Source organism: Pelophylax lessonae (assembly GCF_965119305.1).
Source record: "Pelophylax lessonae genome assembly, chromosome: 3".
NCBI lineage: Eukaryota > Metazoa > Chordata > Amphibia > Anura > Ranidae > Pelophylax > Pelophylax lessonae.
Genome location: NC_138770.1, coordinates 188,513,917 through 188,537,796, shown reverse-complemented (window position 1 = coordinate 188,537,796; position 23,880 = coordinate 188,513,917). Strand labels below are relative to the sequence as shown.

The 23,880-nt window shown below is 43.4% G+C and overlaps 1 protein-coding gene across 3 annotated transcripts in view; it reads right to left on the bottom strand.

Moving 5' to 3' along the window:
• The window catches only part of PIK3CB (phosphatidylinositol-4,5-bisphosphate 3-kinase catalytic subunit beta), a 278,272-nt gene that overhangs the window by 42,177 nt on the left and 212,215 nt on the right, over positions 1–23,880 (bottom strand). For all 3 annotated transcript variants that reach the window (XM_082249418.1, XM_082249419.1, XM_082249417.1), the window contains exons 13-15: positions 22,959–23,080; positions 21,845–21,988; positions 10,647–10,746 (exon numbers count right to left, since the gene is read on the bottom strand). In XM_082249418.1, the coding sequence (XP_082105544.1) occupies positions 10,647–10,746; positions 21,845–21,988; positions 22,959–23,080 (366 nt within the window). The remainder of the gene's footprint in view (positions 1–10,646; positions 10,747–21,844; positions 21,989–22,958; positions 23,081–23,880) is intronic.

The following is a 23,880-nucleotide window of genomic DNA, read 5'->3' as shown; positions in this document are numbered from 1 at the left end:
AAAATGTCATTTTTTGTGAAGAATCAACAACAAGTGGGACACAATCATGAAGTGGAACGAAATTTATTGGATATTTCAAACTTTGTTAACAAATAAAAAACTGAACAATTGGGCGTGAAAAATTATTCAGCCCCTTCACTTTCAGTGCAGCAAACTCACTCCAGAAGTTCAGTGAGGTTCTCTGAATGATCCAATGTTGACCTAAATGACTAATGATGATAAATAGAATCCACCTGTGTGTAATCAAGTCTCCGCATAAATGCACCTGCACTGTGATAGTCTCAGAGGTCCGTTTAAAGCGCAGAGAGCATCATGAAGAACAAGGAACACACCAGGCAGGTCCGAGATACTGTTGTGGAGAAGTTTAAAGCCGGATTTGGATACAAAAAGATTTCCCAAGCTTTAAACATCCCAAGGAGCACTGTGCCAGCGATATTATTTAAATGGAAGGAGTATCAGACCACTGCAAATCTACGAAGACCTGGCCGTCCCTCTAAACTTTCAGCTCATACAAGGAGAAGACCGATCAGAGATGCAGCCAAGAGGCCCATGATCACTCTGGATGAACTGCAGAGATCTACAGCTGAGGTGGGAGACTCTGTCCATAGGACAAAAATCAGTCGTATACTGCACAAATCTGGCCTTTATGGAAGAGTGGCAAGAAGAAAGCCATTTCTTAAAAGGTATCCATAAAAAGTGTCGTTTAAAGTTTGCCACAAGCCACCTGGGAGACAAACCAAACATGTGGAAGAAGGTGCTCTGGTCAGATGAAACCAAAATCAAACTTTTTGGCAACAATGCAAAACGTTATGTTTGGCGTAAAAGCAACACAGCTCATCACCCTGAACACACCATCCCCACTGTCAAACATGGTGGTGGCAGCATCATGGTTTGGGCCTGCTTTTCTTCAGCAGGGACAGGGAAGATGGTTAAAATTGATGGGAAGATGGATGGATAGAGCCAAATACAGGACCATTCTGGAAGAAAACCTGATGGAGTCTGCAAAAGACCTGAGACTGGGACGGAGATTTGTCTTCCAACAAGACAATGATCCAAAACATGAAGCAAAATCTACAATGAAATGGTTCACAAATAAACATATCCAGGTGTTAGAATGGCCAAGTCAAAGTCCAGACCTGAATCCAATCAAGAATCTGTGCAAAGAACTGAAAACTGCTGTTCACAAACGCTCTCCATCCAACCTCACTGAGCTCGAGCTGTTTTGCAAGGAGGAATGGGCAAAAATTTCAGTCTCTCGATGTGCAAAACTGATAGAGACATACCCCAAGCGACTTACAGCTGTAATCATAGCAAAAGGTGGCGCTACAAAGTATAAACTTAAGGGGGCTGAATCATTTTGCACACCCAATTTTTCAGTTTTTTATTTGTTAAAGTTTGAAATATCCAATAAATTTCGTTCTACTTCATGATTGTGTCCCACTTGTTGATTCTTCACAAAAAATTACAGTTTTATATCTTTTTAGGTTTGAAGCCTGAAATGTGGCAAAAGGTCGAAAAGTTTGCAAGGCACTGTATATATATGTATACACATACACACACATACACATACACACACACACACGCATACATTCTGTGTGTGTAATAACTAAATATAGATTTATTACACACAACATACATGTACACACACCTCCTATTTATCACAAATAAAAATTCCTAAAATAAAGAGGATACCATCTTCAACCCTGTTGGTGTTAAGCAATACACTTAAACAGCTTTTGGCTTCATGGACAACGGCATCTGTCAACATGTTTTTGTTCCTAATCTAGCTTCCCCAGGATCTAAGAATGTCATACATCTTGTAAAAGTTCCAGTTGGGAGCAAAATGAGTCAATGTAATTTCTTGGTGTTCGACACTGCCCTATGGTTATGCGAGCAGGATAGCATTTACTGCCGAATAATACTTGCAACCTCCCAAGCTACTGTGTACCTTTTAAGATCCCGGATGGAGAGGAAGGACTATCATCTGGCCAGAAGATAAATAATTATATTCATATATGAATTAAGGATTTCAACTCTTGGTTAAGTTATATGGATACAAGCATTTAGCATTGTGGATACAATTAAAACCATACTTCGAGATGAAACTAGTCAAACACCTGCCTTAACCTCTTAAGCCCCGGAAGATTTTACCCCCTTTCTGACCAGGGGGTATTTTGCGATTCGGAACTGCGTGACTTTAACGGACAATTGCGCTGTCGTTCGATGCTGTACCTAAACTAATTTGACGTCCTTTTTTTCCCCACAAATAGAGCTTTCTTTTGGTGTTATTTGATCACCTGTGCGATTTTTTGATCATGCGCTATAATCAAAAAAAGAGAGACAATTTTGCAAAAATAACAATATTTTTCACATTTCTTTATATGAAATTCCCCCCAAAAAAATGTAAAAATCAAAATTTTTTTACATTTTTGGCCAATTTGTTTTCTGCTACCTATGTTTGGTAAAAAAAAAAAATCACAATAAGCGTATTTTGATTGGTTTGCGCAAAAGTTATTGCGTTTACTAAGGGAAAGATTTTTGTAATTTTTTTTTTTTTTTTAACGAGTTATGGCGGCGATCTGCGATTTCTTTTACGGGACTGCGACATTGCGGCGGACAGATCGGACCCTTGACTGACATTGACACTTTTGGGGGTACCAGTGACATTACTACAGTAATCAGTGCTATACATATGCACTGTTACTGTAAAAAATTACACTGGCAGGGAAGGGGTTAACTTTATTGGAGAGGGAGGGGTTAAGTGTGTCCCTAGGGGCGTGCTTCTAACTGTGCAGGGATGTGGCTGTGTGTGTAACAGCACAGATCAACGGTCCTACATAGCAGGACCGTTAGATCAGTGCTTTTACACAGGGAAGAATGACAGGCGGCTTTGTTTACATTAGCCGCCTGCCTTTCTCTCTTCACATCGGACTATCGCGAGTGACCGGCGGACATCAGGTGTCCGTGAACGAGCCGAGGCGGGAGCGCGCCTCCGGTGGCGCGCGCTCGCCCGCTATTGGCTCCCAGGCTAGTGACGTATCGGTACGTCACTTTGCCTGGCCGGGGCTGACCGCCGCAGTATATGTACTTGCGGCGGTCGGCAACTGGTTAACATGCACACAAGCTTTATTGGCATCCCAGTCTTAGTCCATAGGGTTCAAATCCAACCCCTGACCTCAACCCGATAGAACACCTTTGGGATAAATTAGAGCGAAGACTGTGAGCCAGGCCTTGTCTAACTGACCTCAAATGCATTTCTGGAAGAATGGTCAAACCTTCCCATAGACACACTCCTAAACCTTGCGGACAGCCTTCCCAGAAGAGTTGAAGCAGTTATAGCTCAACTCAATATTGAACCCCTATGGACTAAGACTGGGATACAATACAAGTTCATGTGTGTGTTAAGGCAGGTGTACCAAGACATTTAACAATATAGTGTATGTGTTTGTTTTACACCCAACGGGGGAAAAGGTGTGAAATTATCCTTGGATTTGTGGCCTCTCAAGCCTCGTACACACCACTAGTTTTTGTTCAACCCAGTAGGTTGAAGGAAAAAAAAAAAAAAAAAAAAAAAGAACCTGACAGCTCACGTCGGAGCTGCTATACTAACAAATCTGATGTTAGTACAGCAATATCCCCCTGCTGTGCTATTATGTTCTGACAGGGGACACCCCCCACGCCAGAACACTCAGGTCAGCGCTTTCAGCCATTGGCATCAGGAGCGGATTGGCATACCTTTTTCAGTCAGGACCCGAATAGCTGGCTGCTGTTGGACTGGTTGCTTTACACACGGGCTGAATGTCGGCCTGTTTCTCTTGAACTGCCCAATTCGGCCCGACATTCAGCCTGTGTGTAGTTGGCTTCGGTTTAAGCCAAACATTGTTTAAGTGGATTGCTTGACACCATTATGTGTTTATGGTAATACATCCAGTTATGGGGAATGTAGCAGTCCCTGGGTGCTCCAAATGAATCCTAAAACAAGTACAGTACAATCCATGTATCTACAGTATCAATTATACAGTATTTCACAAAAGTGTGTACACCCCTCACATTTTTGTAAATATTTTAGTATATCTTTTCATGTGACAACACTGAAGAAATGACACTATGCTACAATGTAAAGTAGTGAGTGTACAGCTTGTATAACCGTGTAAATTTGCTGTCCCCTCAAAATAACTTAAACACACCATTAATGTCTAATCCGCTGGCAAGAAAAGTGAGTACACCCCCTAAGTGAAATTGTCCAAATTGGGCCCAAAGTGTCAGTATTCTTTGTGACCACCATTACTTTCCAGCACTGCCTTAACCCTCTTGGGCATGGAGTTCATCAGAGCTTAACAGGTTCCCACTGGAGTCCTCTTCCACTCCTCCATGATGACATCACGGAGCTAATGGATGTTAGCGACCTTGCGCTCCTCCACCTTCCATTTGAGGATGCCCCACAGATGCTCAATAGGGTTTACGCCTGGGGACAGGCTTGGCCAGTCTATCCCCTTTACCCTCAGCTTCTTTAACAAGGCAGTGGTTGTCTGGAGGTGTGTTTGGGGTCTTTATGTTGGAATACTGCCCTGCGGGCCAGTTTCCGAAGGGAGGGGATCATACTCTGCTTCAGTATGTCAGAGTACATGTTGGCATTCATGGTTCCCTCAATGAACTGTAGCTCCTCAGTGCCAGCAGCACTCATGCAGCCCCAGACCATGACATTCCTACCACCATGCTTGACTGTAGGCAAGACACACTCGTCTTTGTACTCATCACCTGGTTGCAGCCACACACGCTTGACACCATCTGAACCAAATAAGTTTATCTTGGTCTCATCAGACCACAGGACATGGTTCCAGTAATCCATGTCCTTAGTCTGCTTGTCTTCTGTAAACCGTTCGTGGGCTTTCTTGTGCATCATCCTTAGAAGAGGCTTCCTTCTGGGATGACAGCCATGCAGACCAATTTGATGCAGTGTGTGGCGTATGGTCTGAGCACTGACAGGCTGACCTCCCACCCATTCAACCTCTGCAGCAATCCTGGCAGCACTCATACGTCCATTTCAAAAAGACAACCTCTGGATATGACGCGGAGCACGTGCGCTCAACTGCTTTAGTAGACCATGGCGAGGCCTTTCCTGAGTGGAACCTGTCTTGGCCACTGCGCTGCAGCTCAGTTTCAGGGTCCTGGCAATCATCGTTATGTAGAGCAACAATCCTTTTTTCAGATCCTTAGAGTTCTTTGCCATGAGGTGCCATGCTGAATTTCCAGTGGCCAGTATGAGTGAGAGCGATTAAACCAAATTTAACACACCTGCTCCCCATTCACACCTGAAAGCTTGCAACATTCAGTCACATGACATCGGAGAGTGAAAATGGCTAATTGGGCCCAATTTGGACATTTTCACTTAGGGGTATACTCACTTTTGTTGCCAGCGGTTTAGACATTAATGGCTGGGTGTTGAGTTATTTTGAGGGGAGAGCAAATTTACAAGGTTATACAAGCTGTACACTCAATATTTTACATGGTAGCAAAGTGTAGTTTCTTTAGTGTTGTCACATGAAAAGATATAATAAAATATTTACAAAAATCTGAGGGCTGTATTCACTTTTATGGAGATACTGTATACAGTGCATCCGGAAAGTATTCAGAGCGCTTTACGTTTTCCACCTTTTATGTTACAGCCTTATTCCAAAATGGATTAAATTCATTATTTTCCTCAAAATTCTACAAACAATACCCCAGAATGACAATAAGAAATAAGTTTGTTTGAAATCTTTGAAAATTTATTAAAAAAAAATAAAAAAAAAGTAATCACAGCCTTTGCTCAATACTTTGACAAGTAACTCTGGCACCAATTACAGCCTCAAGTCTTTTTGAGTATGAAGCTACAAGCTTGGCACACCTATTTTTGGGCAGTTTCTCACATTCTTCCTTGCAGGATCTCTCAAGCTCCATCAGGGTGGATGGGGAGCGTTGGTGCACAGCCATTTTCAGATCTCTCCAGAGATGTTCAATCGGGTTCAAATCTAGGCTCTGGCTGGGCCACTCAAGGACAATAACAGAGTTGTTCTGTCGCCACTCCTTCGTTATCTTGGCTCCTTCGTTATCTTGGCTGTGTGCCTAGGCTCATTGTCCTGTTGGAAGATGAACCTTCGCCCCAGTCTGAGGTTCAGAGCGCTCTGGAGCAGGTTTTTATCAAGGATGTCTCTGTACAATGCTGCATTTATCTTTCCCTCAATCCGGACTAGTCCCCCAGTTCCTGTCGCTGAAAAACATTCCCACAGCATGATGCTGCCACCACCATACTTCACTGTAGTCATGGTATTGGCCAGGTGATGAGCCGTGCCTGGTTTCTTCCAGACATGACACTTGCCATTCAGGCCAAAGTTCAATCTTTGTTTCATCAGAGTAGAGAATTTTGTTTCTCATGGTCGGAGTCTCCTTCAGGTGCTTTTTTGGCAAATTCCAGATGGGCTGTGATGTACCTTTTACTGGAGGAGTGGCTTCCTTCTGGCCACTCCACCATACAGGCCTGATTTTTGGAGTGCTGCAGAGATGGTTCTTCTGGAAGGTTCTCCTCTCTCCATAGAGAAATGCTGGAGCTCGGTCACAGTGGCCGTCAGGTTCTTGGTCACCCTACCCAAGGCCCTTCTCCCCAGATTGCTCAGTTTGGCTGGATGGCCCGCTCTAGGAAGTCCTAGTGGTTCCAAAAATCCTTCTATTTATGGATAATGGAGGCCACTGTGCTCATTGGGACCTTCAATGCTGCAGACATTTTTCTGTACCCCTCCCCAGATCTGTGCCTCGTTACAATCCTGTCTCGGAGGTCTACAGAAGCTTCCTTGGACTTCATGGCTTGGTTTGTGCTTTGACATGCACTGTTAACTGTAGGACCTTATATAGACAGTTGTGTGCATATCCAACTCATATCCAATCAACTGAATTTCGCATAGGCGGACTCCAAGTTGTAGAAACATCTCTAGAAAGATCAGTGGAAACAGAATGCACATGAGCTCAATTTTGTCATGGCAAAGGCTTTGAATACTTATGTACATGGGATTTTTTATTTTTAATACATTTGCAAAGATTTCAAACAAACTTCTTTCACGTTGTCATTATGGGGTATTGTTTGCAGAATTTTGAGGAAAATAATGAATTAAATCCATTTTGGAATAAGGCTGTAACATAACAAAATGTGGAAAAAAGTAAAGCGCTGTGAATACTTTCTGGATGCACTGTACATTTGTCCACAAATAAAGTATACTTGAAACCACAACCACCAAGTTGGAAAAAGGATCACCCTCCTTGTGTCAGTTTTGTTGAACCACCTTTTGCTTTAATTACAGCATTTATTCTGTTGGGATATGTCTCTACCGTTGGTGACTATTTGTGGACTGCAGTCTTCAAGTCATTCCACAGATTTTCAATGGGGTTTAAGTCTAAGCTTTAACTTGGCCATGCAAGGACATTCACCTTTTTCTTCTTCAACCGCTGTGTGGACATTTTTGTGTGCTTTGGGTCATTGTCATGTTGGAAGGTAAATCCTCTTCCCATTGACAAGTTTCTGGCAGAGGACAGCAGATTTTCCTCAAGAATTTGACGGCATTTTGCCCCATCCATTTTTTCCTTCTATCCTGACGAGTACTCCGTGCTGCAGGAAAACACCCTCATAACAGGATATTACCACCTCCATGCTTAACTGTAGTAATGGTGCTATTTTGCTGGTAAGTGGTATTGGATTTCTGCCAGACATATTGTTTGGTGTTGAGGCCAAATAATTTAATTTTAGTCTCATCTGACCATAACATCTTTTTCCATTTGGCCTCAGAATCTTCAAGGTGCGTTTTGTTAAAGCTCAGTTATGGCTGCATGTGGCCATTCTTTTGCTTACAAGCAACCTTTGTGGAGAATTTGTGATATTATTGTCACATGTACACAATGACCACTCAGTCAAATTCCTGCAACTGCTTCAGAGTTGCTGTAGGCCTCTTGGTAGCCTCTGACCAGTTTCCTCCTGTTTTTTTTTTATCCAGTTTGGAGTGACGTTCTGATCCAGGGAGGGTCTGTGTTGGTTCAAATACCTTAAATTTCTTATAGACTTCACTGTGCTTCTAGGCATTGATAAAGCCTTTGAATCTTTTTTGTATCCATCTCCTGACCTGTGCCTGTCCACAACTTTATCCTGGAGATCTTTTGACAGTGCCTTGGCATCCACAGTTGATTGTTTGCTTCAGTTACACTACCAGGGACTGAAATGCTCCAGGAAAGCTAATTTCATGCTGTGCTAATCAAATCGATCACAGTTAAAGGTCGTGTGCCATTGTGAAGATGAGTAGCTAGACCTGATTAAGTTTAGGAGGGGTGTGATCCTTTTTTCAGCTCAGTGATTTGGTTTTTGAATTTGTCTAAATTGTTTTCTGACACGTTGGCGTTATATTTTAGATGTTAAAAATGGTAAATACAGCTGGATAAAAACAAAAACTATCTGTCTTTGGGCTGCAAAGCATCAAATGTGATTATTTTAGAGCAGGGGGGCACAATTCATTTCTTTACCCACTGTATCTATCTTTTTAAAGCAGGCACACTTAGGCACTGGGACTTCCAGCAGGAGGAATTTTCTAATGTAGTTTAATAAATTACCCTGTTTCAGCAGGGCACAGCCCACCTTTCTTTGGTGCATCATTTTTTAGGATTGCTTTTATTTGATGACAATACAAAGATTAGCCTAATTTATGAAAGTGTCTCATCAAAGGGACTCTCCTTAGTCTACATTCCACAGCAACCAGTGACTATTTCCTCCACAGTGCATCCGGGAAGTATTCACAGCGCTTTACTTTTTCCACATTTTGTTATGTTAAAGCATTATTGTCAAATGGATTAAATTCATTATTTTCCTCAAAATCCTACAAACCATACCCCATACTGACAACGTGAAAAGTTTGAAATCTTTTCAAATTTATTAAAAATAAAAAACAAAAGAAAAAAAAAAAAATCCACATGTACATAAGTATTCACAGCCTTTGCCATGACACTCGAAATTGAGCTCAGGTGCATCCTGTCTCCACTGATCATCCTTGAGAGGTTTCTACAACTTAATTGGGGTCCACCTGTGGATTGGTGTCCCACCTGTGGTAAAATTAGTTGATTGGACAGGATTTGGAAAGGCACACACCGGTCTATTAGAAGGTCCCACAGTTAACAGTGCATGTCAGAGCACAATCTAAGCCATGAAGTCCAAGAAATGGTCCGTAGACCTTCGAGACTAGACTGTATCGAAGCACAGATCTGGGGAGGCGTACAGAAAATTTTCTGCAGCATTAAAGGTCCCAAAGGAGCACAGTGGCCTCCATCATTTGTAAATGGAAGTTTAGAATCACCAGGACTCTTTCTAAAGCGGGTTGCCCAGCTTAACTAAGTGATCGGGGGAGAAGGGCCCAGAAAGGTGACCAAGAACCCGATGGTCACTCAGAGAGAGCTGCAGCGTTTCTCTGTGGAGAGAGGAGAACCTTTCAGAACCACCATCTCTGCAGCACTCCACCAATCAGGCCTGTATGGTGGAGTGGCCAGATGGAGGCCACTCCTCAGTAAAAGGCAAATGGCAGCCCGCATGGAGTTTTTCCAAAAGGCACCTGAAGGACTCTCAAACCATAAGAAACCAAATTCTCTGGTCTGAGGAAACAAAGATTGAATTCTATGGCCTAAATGGCAAGCGTCATGTCTGGAAAAAAACAGGCAAGGGTCATCACCTGGCCAATACCATCCCTACAGTGAAGCATGGTGGTGGCAGCATCATCATGCTGTGGGGTTGTTTTTCAGCGGCAGTAACTAGGAGACTAGTCAGGACTAGTCAGGATCGAGGAAAAGATGAATGCAGCAATGTACAGGCATCCTTGATGAAAACCTGCTCTACAGCGTTCTGGACCTCAGACTGGGGAGAACAACCCTAAGCACACAGCCAAGATAACTAAGGAGTGACTACAGGACAACTCTGTGAATGTTCTTGAGGTGCCCAGCCAGAGCCCAAACTTGGACCTGACTGAACATCTCTGAAGAGATCTGAAAATGGCTGTGCACCCACGCTCCTTATCCAACCTGATGGAGCTTGAGGGGTCCTGCAAAGAAGAATGGGAGAACGTGCCCAAAAATAGGTGTGCCAAGCTTGTAGCATCATACTCAAAGACTTGAGGCTGTTATTGGTATCAAAGGTGCTTCAACAAAGTATTGAGCAAAGGCTGTGATTTTTTTTTTATTTTTTTTATTTTTAATAAATTTGCAAAGATTTCAAACAAACTTCTTTCACATTGTCATTATGGGTTTTTTTTTTAGAATTTCGAGGAAAGAATGATGCTGTAACACAACAAAATGTGGAAAAAGTGAAGCGGTAGGAATTCTTTCCGGATGCACTTTATATTATCTAGAAAAAGTTAAACGTTTTGTGTGATTCATTACAGACCTGAGACAATCCCACCAGAGGCCTAAGATTCTATATCCAATAGCAATGAGATAATTAGCTAACAGTGACAAAAGCAAGTTAGATGTAGACCAGCAAAATGTACCCAAACATATCATCCTATGCATGGAAACGGTTGTGCTAGTCTACATATAAATAGCTTGTGAAGAAGGTGGCCAGTAAGAGCACTTTATAGTTTTGTGATGGTTACCTGTTTGTAGAGCACCTTCATGTGTCCCACACTGCCCCGGCAATATGCTTCCAGCAGCAAACCAAACTGCACTGACACAGCAGGAATGTGAACTTCAGCCCTATAGTAGAACAGTGAAAGGTGAGACCATCTTTGCACGGAATTTGGAGCATCCACTGTACATGTGATCACACGTCCAACTAAATCATAGACACACACAACATACAAAATACCACATTTATCCAGGTAACTCCATTCCTCCCTGCCAGGGGGGCCTGCAGTGTGAATTCCAAGCCCGAGGGCATTATCTGTCTGGGAGGGGGGGTCTTTAAAATACTAGTGTTCCTTGAATTCCTGTGCTACAATCATGGGGGCTCATCTCTAATGCATAGGGGTCTATCCATCAAAGTCAGAGAAAGAAAGTTGGAAACATTCAATGCTGATGAACATTTTGGCTGCGGGTTGATTTAACATTCTGCAGTATTAATCAGCATATCTTATAAGCACAAATACACATTTTCTACAGGTTTTGGATCTACACTGGTGAATTTGCTTTCTAGATCAATTACATTTGAGGGTGTCAAAAAATAAATGAAATCTGTCTCCAGGAAAATAGTTCAGAAAACTAGTGGCGCCCTATGTGGTAAGCATTACGTCTTTAGAGCAAAGAAAACATTACACAGAGAAGTGCAGTTTTAGCTTATCCGAATTTTATTTTTACTATAAAGAGGAACTTCGTAAAGAGTGGAGAAATCATCTAGCAATGTAATGACCTTCAATTTTCCAGCAAACCAATACTTCTTACCATAAGTAAAGAGAATTTGTGAAATTGTGTGACCTATCCATGCATGAAAAGGGCTGTAACCCAGTTCATAACCAAATGCTCTTCAGTTCCAAAGTATACATAAACAAAGCTCAGATCTCACTATAGTACAAGCAATATTTCAACATTTTTCTTACAATCCCCTCACTTCAACTAGAATGGAGATGGAGGACGACACCCAAACCCAGCCAAGAGGCTGTAGTTGACCTATATCTTTTGTGACACTTAGCCAGCCCCCCAAAAGTAGGACACTGGGTAAAATCTCTGGGCTACTATTCTGGTCATATCCACTCCCATATTTATCCCATACTGCTGTTAACTACAGGACAGTCTTAATCCTGTGAACTCCCAATATATGTACTGCTCATGAAGACCAAATAAGGGGGGAAATGAAAAACTTATCACACAGCAACACAAAAATTGTTTTTTCTCTGATGTTCATTGACAGACACCGCTCCAGAATCTTCTTGACCATTGGGTTATGCTGCCCCCTACAGGATTAGGATACTAGGCAGGGAAAAAAAAAACTTTACCAAGCCTATGGGGCAGTCCCAGGGGGTATACTCCCACTTTCTTGCAACAGTTTTGTTGCAAACAATGTCACAAGAAATATAACCCAACTCAGTAGAGGGGTGGTAGCCATGTCCGTCAGTCAATGAACATCAGAGAAAAGGATTTTATGGTAAGACAAAAATCCCATTTTCTCTTTCATTCATTGATGGACACAGCTCCAGAATCTTCTTGACCATTGGGACATCCCAAAGCAGTGTCAAATATGAAAAAAAAAAACAGCAGAAGAAAAATTCCCAAAAGACTAAACCTAGCCAACCAGGTAACAAGAGATCAACCAGGAACAATTGGAGCTCATCTGAAAAAAAAAAAAAAAAAACCTCAAAGAGAACTAGTCCTTTCAAAACCAAAGGCAGCGTCCGTAGATGCCAACACATCCATTTTGTAAAATTTTGTGAAAGTGTGCGCACAGACGACCATTTGGCCGCCTTGCAAACCTGCACCACGGACGCATGATGATGAAAGGCCCAAGAGGCACTGAGCGCCTTTGTACAATGCGCCTTAACAGGGAAAGGAGGATCCTGACCCTTAATGGAATAGGCCTGCAGTACCATCTGCCTAATCCATCTTGTTAGAGCAGATGCAGCCAGCCCTTTACGAGGTCCATCCATAAGGACAAATAGCGAGTCCGATTTCCTAAACGACTCAGTCACTGCCAGATCCATCCCAATTGCCCGAACCACATCCAAGGAATGTAAGGCAATCTTCTTAGGATGTTTAGGCTTAGGACACAAGGAAGGCAACACAATGTCTTCATTTAGATGGAAACCAGAAACGACCTTAGGAAGGAACGAGTGACAGGGATGAAGTTTGTCTCTGTGGACCACTAGATAAGGTGAACGACAAGACAAGGCAGCTGACACCCTGCATGCAGCACTAATAGCCACCAAGAAAGCTACCTTCTGTGTCAAAGTGAGCAGAGGAATCTCAGGCATACGTTTCAAAAGACAGTTTCTGAAGAACCAAAAGCACCAAATTGAGGTCCCACGGAGGCAACGGAGACCTCAACGGGAGAGTCAGGTGGCAGACCCCTGAATGAAAGTATGAATCAGGAGTACATAGCTAATAGGCGTTGAAAGAAAAGAATTGCCAAGGCTGAAACTTAGCCCTTGATGGTTCCAAAGGCCAAGCGTTGATCTACCCTTTGTGGAGGAACTCCAAGATTCTAGCCACCGAAAAGGAACGGGGGGGACCCCTGAACCTCACCCCATGCAATGTATGCCTTCCCGAAGCAATGATAAATCTTCCTAAAAGGACACTTTCAAGCTTTCAACAGCGTGGGAATCACCGTTTCCGACACTCCTCTATACCTCAGCACCTAGCTTTCAATAGCCACGCTGTTAAAGCCAGTGACTGTAAAGCAGGATGGAGGATCGGACCTTGAGCCAGAAGATCTTCTCTAAGAGGGAGTCTTCAAGAAACATCGGCGACTAACTGTACCAGATCCGAGTACCAAGATCCGCGAGGTCAGTCTGGGGCCACTAAGATGACCAGAATTCCTTCTGCCTACATTCTTCGCAGAAGCCTTGGCAGAAGTTTTAGAGGGGGAAAGGCGTATATCAGACGATACTGGCCCCAAGTGGCCACCAGAGCATCTGTGGCGTCGGCCAGAGGATCCCAAGACCTTGCTACGAACCTCTGTACCTTCCTGTTGGGATAAGAGGCCAACAAGTCCACTTCGAGAGTTCCCCCTCAGAGAAACAGATAATGAAGCACCTCCGGGTGAAGTGACCATTCTCCTTGGTCCAACGCCTGCTGACTGAGGTTGACCACCTGCCAATTTAACACCCCTGGAAAATGCACAGCAGAGAGGGCTGGATCAAAGTGTTCCTCCAACCTTAGAATGCTGGCAGATTCCCGGGCTGCAAGGACACTTTTTGTGTTCCTTTGGGGATTGACATATGCCACGGCCATGGCACTGTCTGATTGAATCCTGACTGGGCGCCCCTGCAGATGATCCATCCAATGGGTCAGGCAAAGCCTGATCACCCGAAATTCCAAGATATTGAACGGCAGTCTGGACTCCTCCAGAGTCCAAACACCCTGAGCACAATCCGTGCCCAAGGCACCTCCCCACCGAGACAGGCTGGCATCCGTGATGACCACTGTCCAGTAAAGGGGAAGAAAGGATTTTACCTGTCGAAAAGAGCCAGAGAGCGAAGCCACCAAATCAGGGACCCTCTCCTAGCCCGGCTCAACAGGATCAGAATGTCTAGAGACTGTGGATTCTTGTCCCACTTGGCAAGAATCTCCCTTTGCAGAGGTATTGTATGGAACTGTGCAAACGTGACTGCCTCAAAAGGTGGAAACCATCAGGCCCGACACTTACATAAGTCCTGAGAGGTGACCTCCTTTTGGACAACAGGAGCCAAATCGCCTCCTGCAACTTCTGGAGTTTTTTTCCCCGGAAGAAACACCTGAGTCCGAGTCCAAGGTCAGGCCCAGGTAGTCCAGCTTGGTGGATGAAACCAGTGCAGATTTTTGGAAATTCAGTTTGCATCCGAACCCTTGCAAGGTTCCCACAGCGATGTCCAGGTTGTCTTTCAAGGCAGTAGGAGACTCTGCTTGCAGAAGGAGATCGTCCAGGTACCCCAGTACAGCAAACCCCCACTGGCGCAACAAAGCCAACACCGGGTGTTCACAAAAGTGTTGACCCCGAGGAGCTGAGGCTAGACCAAAGGGTAATGCCACGAATTAATAATGCGCCTCGCCCACGGCAAAGTGAAGAAAAAACGCTGATGTCTGATAAATATTGGGATATGAAGGTAAGTGTGCTTGATATCTATAGAGGCCAGAAGATCCCCTTGATGAAGGATGCCACTACCGTGCGAATGGATTTCATCCAGAATTTTGTACCTGCATAAAGCAGTTCAAGGCCTTGGCGTCCAGAATTGAACAAACTTTTCCCTCCTTCCTGGGAACAGTAAACCGGTTTGAGTAAACCCCTGAAAGAGGTCCGAGTCGGGAACCAGTACAATGACCCCTTGTAGAATAAGTCTTGTACCGCCCAGGGGAGACCTCACAGGCAATTTAGGGACAAACGCAGATTGAAAGGGAAAAACCTTGCCGAATCAGCATGTGGACCCACCTGTCTTGAATCAAGGAGGTCCACGGGTCCGGAAAAAAGATAAGATGCGCCCCCCACCCCAGATACGGATGAGGGCGCCTCTTCAGGCAGAAGGCGACTTGTCTGCTGAAGGGACCCGCTCTAGGTTTACCAGACCAGGGCGTCTTGGAACCTCCCGAGGGGGTTAGAACTGATTTTGATCCCTTGTCCTGAGATCCTGAGAAGAAAGGCCCATGTTTAGGACGAGCCTCCTTGCTCCTCGTAGTCTGTGGGAGAAGAGTACTCTTCCCCCTGTAAGACCCTTAATGATCTCATCCAAGAAAGCTCCGAACAGGTGATCTCCTACAAAGGGAAGGTCAGACAGGACCTTTTTGAGTCAAATCATGTGCCTCAGGGTCACTGCTATTACACATACCCTGCAGACTAAAGGCGCTGCATCCAGAGAGGCATCACAGATGAACTGCATCCCCTGAACCAATTGGTCCACCACCTCCGCGAGGCTAGGGGGAAATCTGTTTCCCCTCCAAATCCTGGCGCAAAATCTTAGCCCATCCCGTTAAGGTCTGGGGGACCAAAGTTATGGTAAACACCAGTCTAAGGATGGAACCAGCCATGTTAAAAAGATGTCAGACCAGAGATTCGGCTCTCTTGTCAAAGGGGTCTTTTAAAGTCCTCCATCGGGAGAAGGGTGACTTTATTTAGCCTGGACACCTGAGAGTCCACCACAAGGGACTCTTCAAAAAGATAGCTTCTGTGAAACGCTTTGGTACCCTGACAGTGTGTTTAGGTGAACCCCACTGACTCGTGAAAACTTTGTCAAAATAGGCGGGAAACCCCTTGCAAAAATGTACCTGCTCCTCCGAAGCAACAGCAGCTGTGTCCTCCATTTTTTAGGTTTCCCACATGGCTATAATCAGTGCATCCACTAGTGTCTTTTCGTGCGCAGCCATAGTGGAAGAGGAATCATCCTCACTATTGGAGCACTCAGGGTGCGTGGGTGCAGACCCAATAGGGAGACTCACGTCCGCGGCGGCAAAATAAACCTTAGAATCTGAGGAGACGGAGGATGCTGGTGAAGGCGGGGGGGGGGGGTGTTTTTTGCCCATCCTGTTTTGCAGGACCATATCTACCTTGGACACTTGTGAATCCAGGACCACTGTCATGGCAGACAAAGTGGACTGGGCCCCGCAGCCTCTGAAAGAGCGTCAGGTGGAGAAACATGCTCCAAGAACTCCATGGTGAACCCAGGGACTACCGTAGCAAAATAAGAAAAAATGTTGCTAAAAAATCCCCACCGCCGCACAAGCGGCACTACAAGCCCCAGCACACTAAGTTGCTGCTATAGCAGAGAAGAGAGATAGACTTCACACCCACAAAGACTCACCACCACCGACCCAGGTACAGAGCAGAGCGTACAGCTGCACGCCCTGCGACGATCAGAGAGAAGGAGGAAGCGCAGAAGTTACTAAAGGCCCACTGCTGTATCACCGCTCTGTAGGTTCAAAAACATGGCCGTCGCTTTATTCAATGGGAAACTACAAGAAAATGGCCGCCGGACTACACAAACATGGCCGCCGATACAGCAGCCATTAATGACAAGATGGCATGCTCAATAAGCAGGGGGGGGGTGTCAACCTCAGCAGGGGTCAGATGTCTTTTAAAAGGATTCTGACCAATCAATGGTTTGACAAAGTAAAGTCACAGCCACAACTGGGTGAAGGGTAGGGCCAACCAGAGGGCCAACAGAATGCTAGCAAGGGCTTCCAACCACTTATCAGTTGGGCCTTGAAAGACAAGAACAGTAAACATCTTGTTGAGCAGGACATGGTCGGATCAGCATTGGGAAGAGACTATTCAAAATTTGTATTAAATGAATACAAGGCTAATAAGCACTTGGGAAGAACAAATGCTCCACATAGAGTTTAAAAATGCCTAGGGTCACAGATGTTTTCTTTTTCAACAACCTAAGGCTAGAGACTGCACTGACAGAAGCAACAGGCTGATCCTCTTGCTTCGGAATTGTGTGCCCAGCATCAATACAAACTAAAATGGCCTCCATTCATTTGGGAATAAGTAGTAGATTGCAACTTCTCAGGGGTTAACACATCAGTCAAGGACTGGAGCAAATCAGAATCAGATAGAATTCTCTGTGAAAGATAGCACTGAGGAAACTAAAGCCGTAGACAGATCAAGTATAGAATTGCAGGAGAGGGCTTGGAGCATGCTTGAGGCTTCTACAATCAGTCAACAAATATCTGGGTGATTTGGGCCATGCATTTTACACAACTATGTTAAAGACCTCAGCTGAAAGGGTAGAGGGTGCAGCCATATTTGAAAGAGACCATTAAGATTTAAAGGACAGAATAGTCTTTAATAGCAGAGGTCAACATAACTCCAGGCTGCAGATGTTGGCATGGTCAATAAGTGCACTGCAAGCAGCTGCAGAGCACTTAGAAGAAAGTGATTTGTAGGACCCTGGTACAGCAGATGCTGCAACCACGTGATGGTAAGGCAGCATATGGGCTCATGGTAAGAGGAAAGGCATTAAAACAGATTAAGGATTTAAGCTTTACATACTGTAGCTCTTGGCAACAACCAGCAGCAAGTAGATGCTTCCTGAACACTGTATGACAGGAAAGAAAGTGGAGCACATGCAACAATACACCCAGCAGGGGACATTCTTGTTTTAAGTTGTGAAATTAAATAGTTAGTTACCTGTACAGTAATTAGAAAAAAAAAAATCTGAGTGTGAAATCCATGGGTCCCATTTATTAGTGTGAAATTTAATAGAGTTGTAAATAGTATGAAATTTTTTTTCCATAATATAGATCGAGTTTATTCTTGTTTTAAGTTGTGAATAGTATGAAATTTTTTTTCCATAATATAGATCGAGTTTAACATTAGGGGACATTAGCACTCAGTCTCACAGTGTGAACACCCCTAATGCAGCAAAAAACAGAAACAGAGACTAGCAGTGCCAAGGGACCTATGCAAATTAGGTAACTCCCAGTGTCCAGCCAAATCAGATCACTGACTATAGGAGTCCCCAAAGACAGGGAAAGGCTGAGGCAATGCCAGTGGGTCTGGACCTGGAAAACAAGCTTCAGCTAACATTTTTGTACATTTCTTTACTAGGAACTGTGCAATGGTACAAGTCCAAGGTTGCTCCTCAGACCAGAACAGAGTCTGGAAAGCACAGTAAGATAAACTCAGTGCCCGGAAAGTAACTTCCAGGCGAACGCTGCAATGTCCAGTTCAAGCTCTTCACTCTAAAAGCAAGATTGAACAACAAAATCAAAGAAAAGAAAAAAGGTTCTAGCAAAAAAATGGGTTAGTCACCGTAAAGCTGAAGAAAAGACATCCATCCTACTAGTAGACCAGCAAAAACTGAGGCATGCTGGTAGCAGAAAGGGTTATCCTGACTGTTTCTTTTTTTTTTTTGCCAAATGCTCCTTTAAGTGGTAATATAACCTGAAGGTTTTAAGACTTTCTGCATCTATCAATGGACATGAAAGAAAATCTTTGAAAGAATATTTAAAATATATTTTGCCATGTTTTATACAGTTAGAATATGCAATGACAACGACAAGTATGTGAACCCCTTTAAATTACCTGCAGTAAATTTGCCATAAAATGTGATCAGATCCTCATCAAAGGATAGGTACACATGGGTCGAAAATCATCCGAAAATGGTGGGTTCGGCAGGAGCCGGCCGACTTTTGTCCAGTGTGTACAACTCAGTCCGACAGAAGCTGCCAACATGCAGTCAGAGTGTACCGGCTTCTATCAAACAGGCATGCTGGAAAATCAGCATCCAATCAGCGCTGGCAACCAATGGCTGCAATTGCTAATCAGTGTTCTGGCTGAGGGAATCCCCCCTGTCAAAACACAAAGACACAGCAGGGAAGATCACCACGCTTACATCACTTATGTTAGTACAGTGATCTGTCAGGTTTTTTTTTCATTCAGCCCACTGGGTTCAATTCAAATGTCTTTATTGAACACACCAATTAAACATTCACCGTACTGGAGGAAAAAGTAAGTGAACTCTTGGAGTAAATAGCTGGTCCAAAAATCAACAAAGAGAGGCACTGTCCCTTTAAATTAGCCTAAATCATATGTGCATGTTAGTGCACCTACGTAAATTATAAAATTAGTTCTCCAACTGTAAATAGAAACAAGTAATTCCTAATATGAAAACGTATTCATAAAATAAAAAGCCCATGTGTAAAAACAACCAGACGCTGTGCACCTTTAGAATTATGGTGCTCAAATCATCAGTATACTGTGCAACACCAAATGTGTGAAAAGTATATATGTGCTCACAAAAACCTCCAGCCAATTCCTCTCTCCTCACTGCCACTTTGTACCACTACAATAAATGCTTTAGGAGGGACCACAAGCAGGTGATATATAGTATAGTATATTTTAATGTAATATAAAATTAATTTGTACAAAGTAAAACAGACGCACTCACATTTACAGAAGCATCAAGAGTTCAAAATGTGCAGCTTCCCAGCTGATATGTCTCGCATCATCTGATTGCTGTGCCCAGGGCCGCCTTGCGTTCCACCAGTCGGATCCTGTGGGAATAGCTCAGAGCCAATTATATGAGGCTCGTATTTCAATGCATTTCGCGAATGCGTGCGGCATCAGGAAATAGCATATAAAAGCCTCATAATATTTGTGGAGCTATTATCCACAGTACCCAACTGGTGGAACGCACACTGACCGTGGGCACAGCAATCAGATGGTGTGATGTCTCTGTTGTTTTTTGATATGGCTATAGTGTGGTTTGCACTATTAAAAAGGGGCAGCAGTCTTGTATTTTTTAATTAAGTATTTTTCAAGTAAATTAATTTGTAATTTACTTCGATGCTTGGGGTCATTGTCCCAAGCTTCAGCTGATGGACAGCCAAACTGATATGCAAAAAGAAACAAGGGTGCCAGGTCATAACAGGAAGTAATAAAACCAATTCTTTAATGCTGTACACTTACATAAAAATGAGCAAAGATCAATGTAGTAACAGGCAGCATCAGAAAGTGTGGAATCCCTAAAGGTGTGGTGGACTGGAGGGTGACGCGGGGACCCGTGGTGCCAGACAGATCTGCAGCATAGTCGGTGCTGGCACCATGGGTCCCGCGTCACCCTCCAGTCCACCACACCTTTGGGGATTCCACGCCTTCTGATGCTGCCTGTTACCACATTGATTTTTGCTCATTTTTATGCAAGTGTACAGCATTAAAGAATTGGTTTTATTACTTCCTGTTATGATCTAGCGGCCTTGTTTCTTTTTGCATATCTGTCTTGGAGGGATCCCACACCTCGCATAGGAGCTGTCGGTCGCCCTACCCCAATTTTCCTGTGGCCATTGCCTCTCATCATTCCAACCAGAGACTTCAAATCTCATCTTGCCCTGGACGATTGCTTCCCTTGGCACCACATTTATACACAGGTTTAGGGTTTTTTAGATTAACACACTTATATGTGTTTTTAACTGTCACCTTGTTGCATTTTCCTTTTCATATTTTTGTTACTATTGTATCTACATTATGTGCCACAGTGAGCACTGACCCACGACCTAGGCCGGTGTAGCTGTGTTTGACAGCCAAACAGACATGATCCTGTAGGTTTTTTTTAGGTAAACTTGGGAAATAATTTTCCCCTCAATCATGACAAGTGGTCCCGGCCCCCAGGCAGTGACGCAAACCCAAATCATGATGTTCTCTCCACCATACTTCACCGTCGGGATGCTGGTTTAGTGCTGGTAAGTTTCAAAACATTCTCCCTATAGCATTGTGACTTGCCAAGGTGCTCAGTTTTTTTTTTATAAAGAGCGCAGCGGCCTTCTCCATGGTGTTCTGCTATGGACACCCTGCCTGTTAAAATGCTCATGTATGGTAGACTAATGGAAGGGACCTTTGCCAGTTCTAGAGAGGTCTTAAAACTTTTAGCTGTTATTTAAGGATTCTGCTTTACCTCGAGAATTTTGTGTTGTGCCTTGGGGAGTCATCTTGGCTGGCACCCACTTCTAGGAGTAGCCGCAGCATTAGACTATCTCCATTTATATATAATTTATCTAATGGTCCACTGATGAATTCCTAAACACTTTGAGATTGCTTTGTATCCCTATTCCAGCCTTATTCAGATCAACTGCCCTTGATTGTATGACTTTAGAGAGCTACCTTTTTGAGGCATGGTTCACATCAGCTGATGCTTCTTATGAACAGCAATCTTAAAATGTTTGAGTCTCTTTTATCAAAGCAACTCTAAATCACACCTCCCAACTCATTAATTGGACTCTAAGTGTGCAAACTTCTAACACCAATTAGCTTCTGTTGACATAATTTGTCTGAGCTGAAGCAATTTTGTAAAGAGGGATGGTCATAAAATCCTCCTGAATGTTGTGCAGGTCTGAGCCAGAGCTACTGAAAGTGCTTGCTTGAAGTCATTGCTGCCAAAGGAGGTTCGACCAGCTATTAACGCAAAGGGTTCACTTACTTTTCATCCATCACTGTGAACGTTTAATGGGTGTGCTCAATAAAGACATGAGAAATTAGAATTGGCTGTGTGTTCTCAGCATAACATTTTATGTTTGTCTATTGTTGTAACTTAGATGAGACTCACATTTTATGGCAAATTCCTACAGAAAACCAGTTAATATAATAGAATTCACTAGAATACTTTTTTGCCACTGTACTTAGTATGCAGCTGGGAATAAAGTGCAGACCAAGTCTCTAAAACCAATGTGTACCAACCTCAGATGCCAAAACAGGAACTGGCCGATTCTACGATTAGCCAGGGCTCTCTGCAACAGGAATCGGGACAGGGCGCAGTCCAGGAAAGGCTCATATTTAAGAACCTGTACCAACTGCAACAAATACTGTGATAACTCCTCGTCACTGCAACACATAAAAAAAGGTGTCAGCATACAGCTCTCTATACATCTGCACTGTCATTATCTGTGAGATTTAGAATGATTAACAAAACCATGATGCCAAAAGAGAACTTCAGCTGCTTATGAGATGTAAAGATGCTACATGGAGATTTTTTTTATCTTAATGCAGAGAATGCACTAAGGTAAAAAAACCTTCTGCTTTTAGAACCACTTTAATATTTTGCAATGCTAAAATGAGAAACTACCACTTGAGGCTTTGCAGTTGCAACTTAAATGCCCTGTACAACAGGTTTGCACCACATTTTAATAGAAGCAAATGAAAGCTGCCAAACTATACAGGTAGCGTTATTTTTGCCTCGCCATGTGGCAAGGCACAGCCAGTGCTGCCTTGTATACACCTCTGCTTTAACAGTTGTGAGTGGCATTGATAGGTGAAGAGGTCAGGAAGCGGTAAAAACCCAACCCAACCACCTTTTTTTACTGTGCGAACATGATCTTACAGAAATTAATAAAATGCTTCTCTGTATATGGGCAAGACGATGGAATTTTGTATCGTAGTTTTCAGGTCTGTGTAACCACTTTCCTGGAACCTCCTGCGTACAGCTGCCAATTGAGAAAAATGTGAAAAATTGTCTGTATGCAAGGGTTGCATAAAGCATCCACATGTGCACGGACATATGCTCCAAAAGCACACTATATGTGCGTGCTTTACTTTGAGTTGCAGCTGTATGCGGCTTTGCATCAGAGGTTGCATAAACGTATGCTCGAAATGCACTATATTGGTTTATGCAATACAACTTTATACCCACTTTAAGTGAACCTGGCGCATAACCACATATAGCTGCATCTTCCAATTTAACTTAATGGATGGCTGTATGCAGTGTGATAGTGATTACGCAGGCTTTGCACACTGAACAGCCCCTGTTTGGTGGAGTGCATGAGGTCTTCTACATGGTTACACAGAATTCACTTACCTCATACTCTTTAGACAGTTGACAGCATATTCTCTTACATACTGATCAGGATAGTTGAAATCAAGCAGTTCCAGGGCATCTCTTGGTGATAGCTTGGACCAGATCTGCAGCAGTGCCTGAAGCTGTAAATACAAGAAGGAATGTGGATCTCCACTGGACAAACATACAGCACTGGCATAGTAAAAAAAAAAAAAGTGGGGGGCAGAATACAAAATAGTAGCTACCAAAAAATGGACCCTGACATGGGCTAGTCAGTCCTACACATCAGATTAATATGGGATTGCAAAATTATTGTACGTCTATGGACACTATGCAACCTGTGTGGACTGGCTTATAACAGTCAAATTAAAAAACGGTTGATTCCAAGCTGATTGCTCAGTACATATTTATAGACAGACATAAGCATGCAACTTTATATCATGGTAGACAGCTGTTTGCCATATCATATTTACTATAGAAATGAAAATGTATGCATTCCTTCTAAGTTTAGATCTATTTAGGAAAACATTAGTTGCTGTAACTTAATGGATTTGCAATTTTAAAGCTAACCATTTGTCCTTTTGCCTCATTAATTGAGGCCTGGAAGTGAGCAATCAGCAAAGTACAATTTTCAGGTCTCTGGTACCAAGTAAACGGGACATGAGAATTCTGCAGGACAATGATTACATACCCCTTTGTGTGCAGCTAGGACTGCTGTGTTATTAGACTGCAGAATGCCCTCTGAAGTGTTGCTAAGTCTACAGAATGTCATCTGAGTTCTAGCTCAGTCTGAAAAATGCTCTACAAAATAACCTCTGTAGAGTAGCTCGGAGCACAGAATGCTCTCTGTGCTCCAGCACAGTCCACAGAATTCCCCCTTCATTCCAACTCGGTCTATAGAATGCTCTGTATCCCAGCTCAGTTCTAAGAGTGTTTTCTGCAC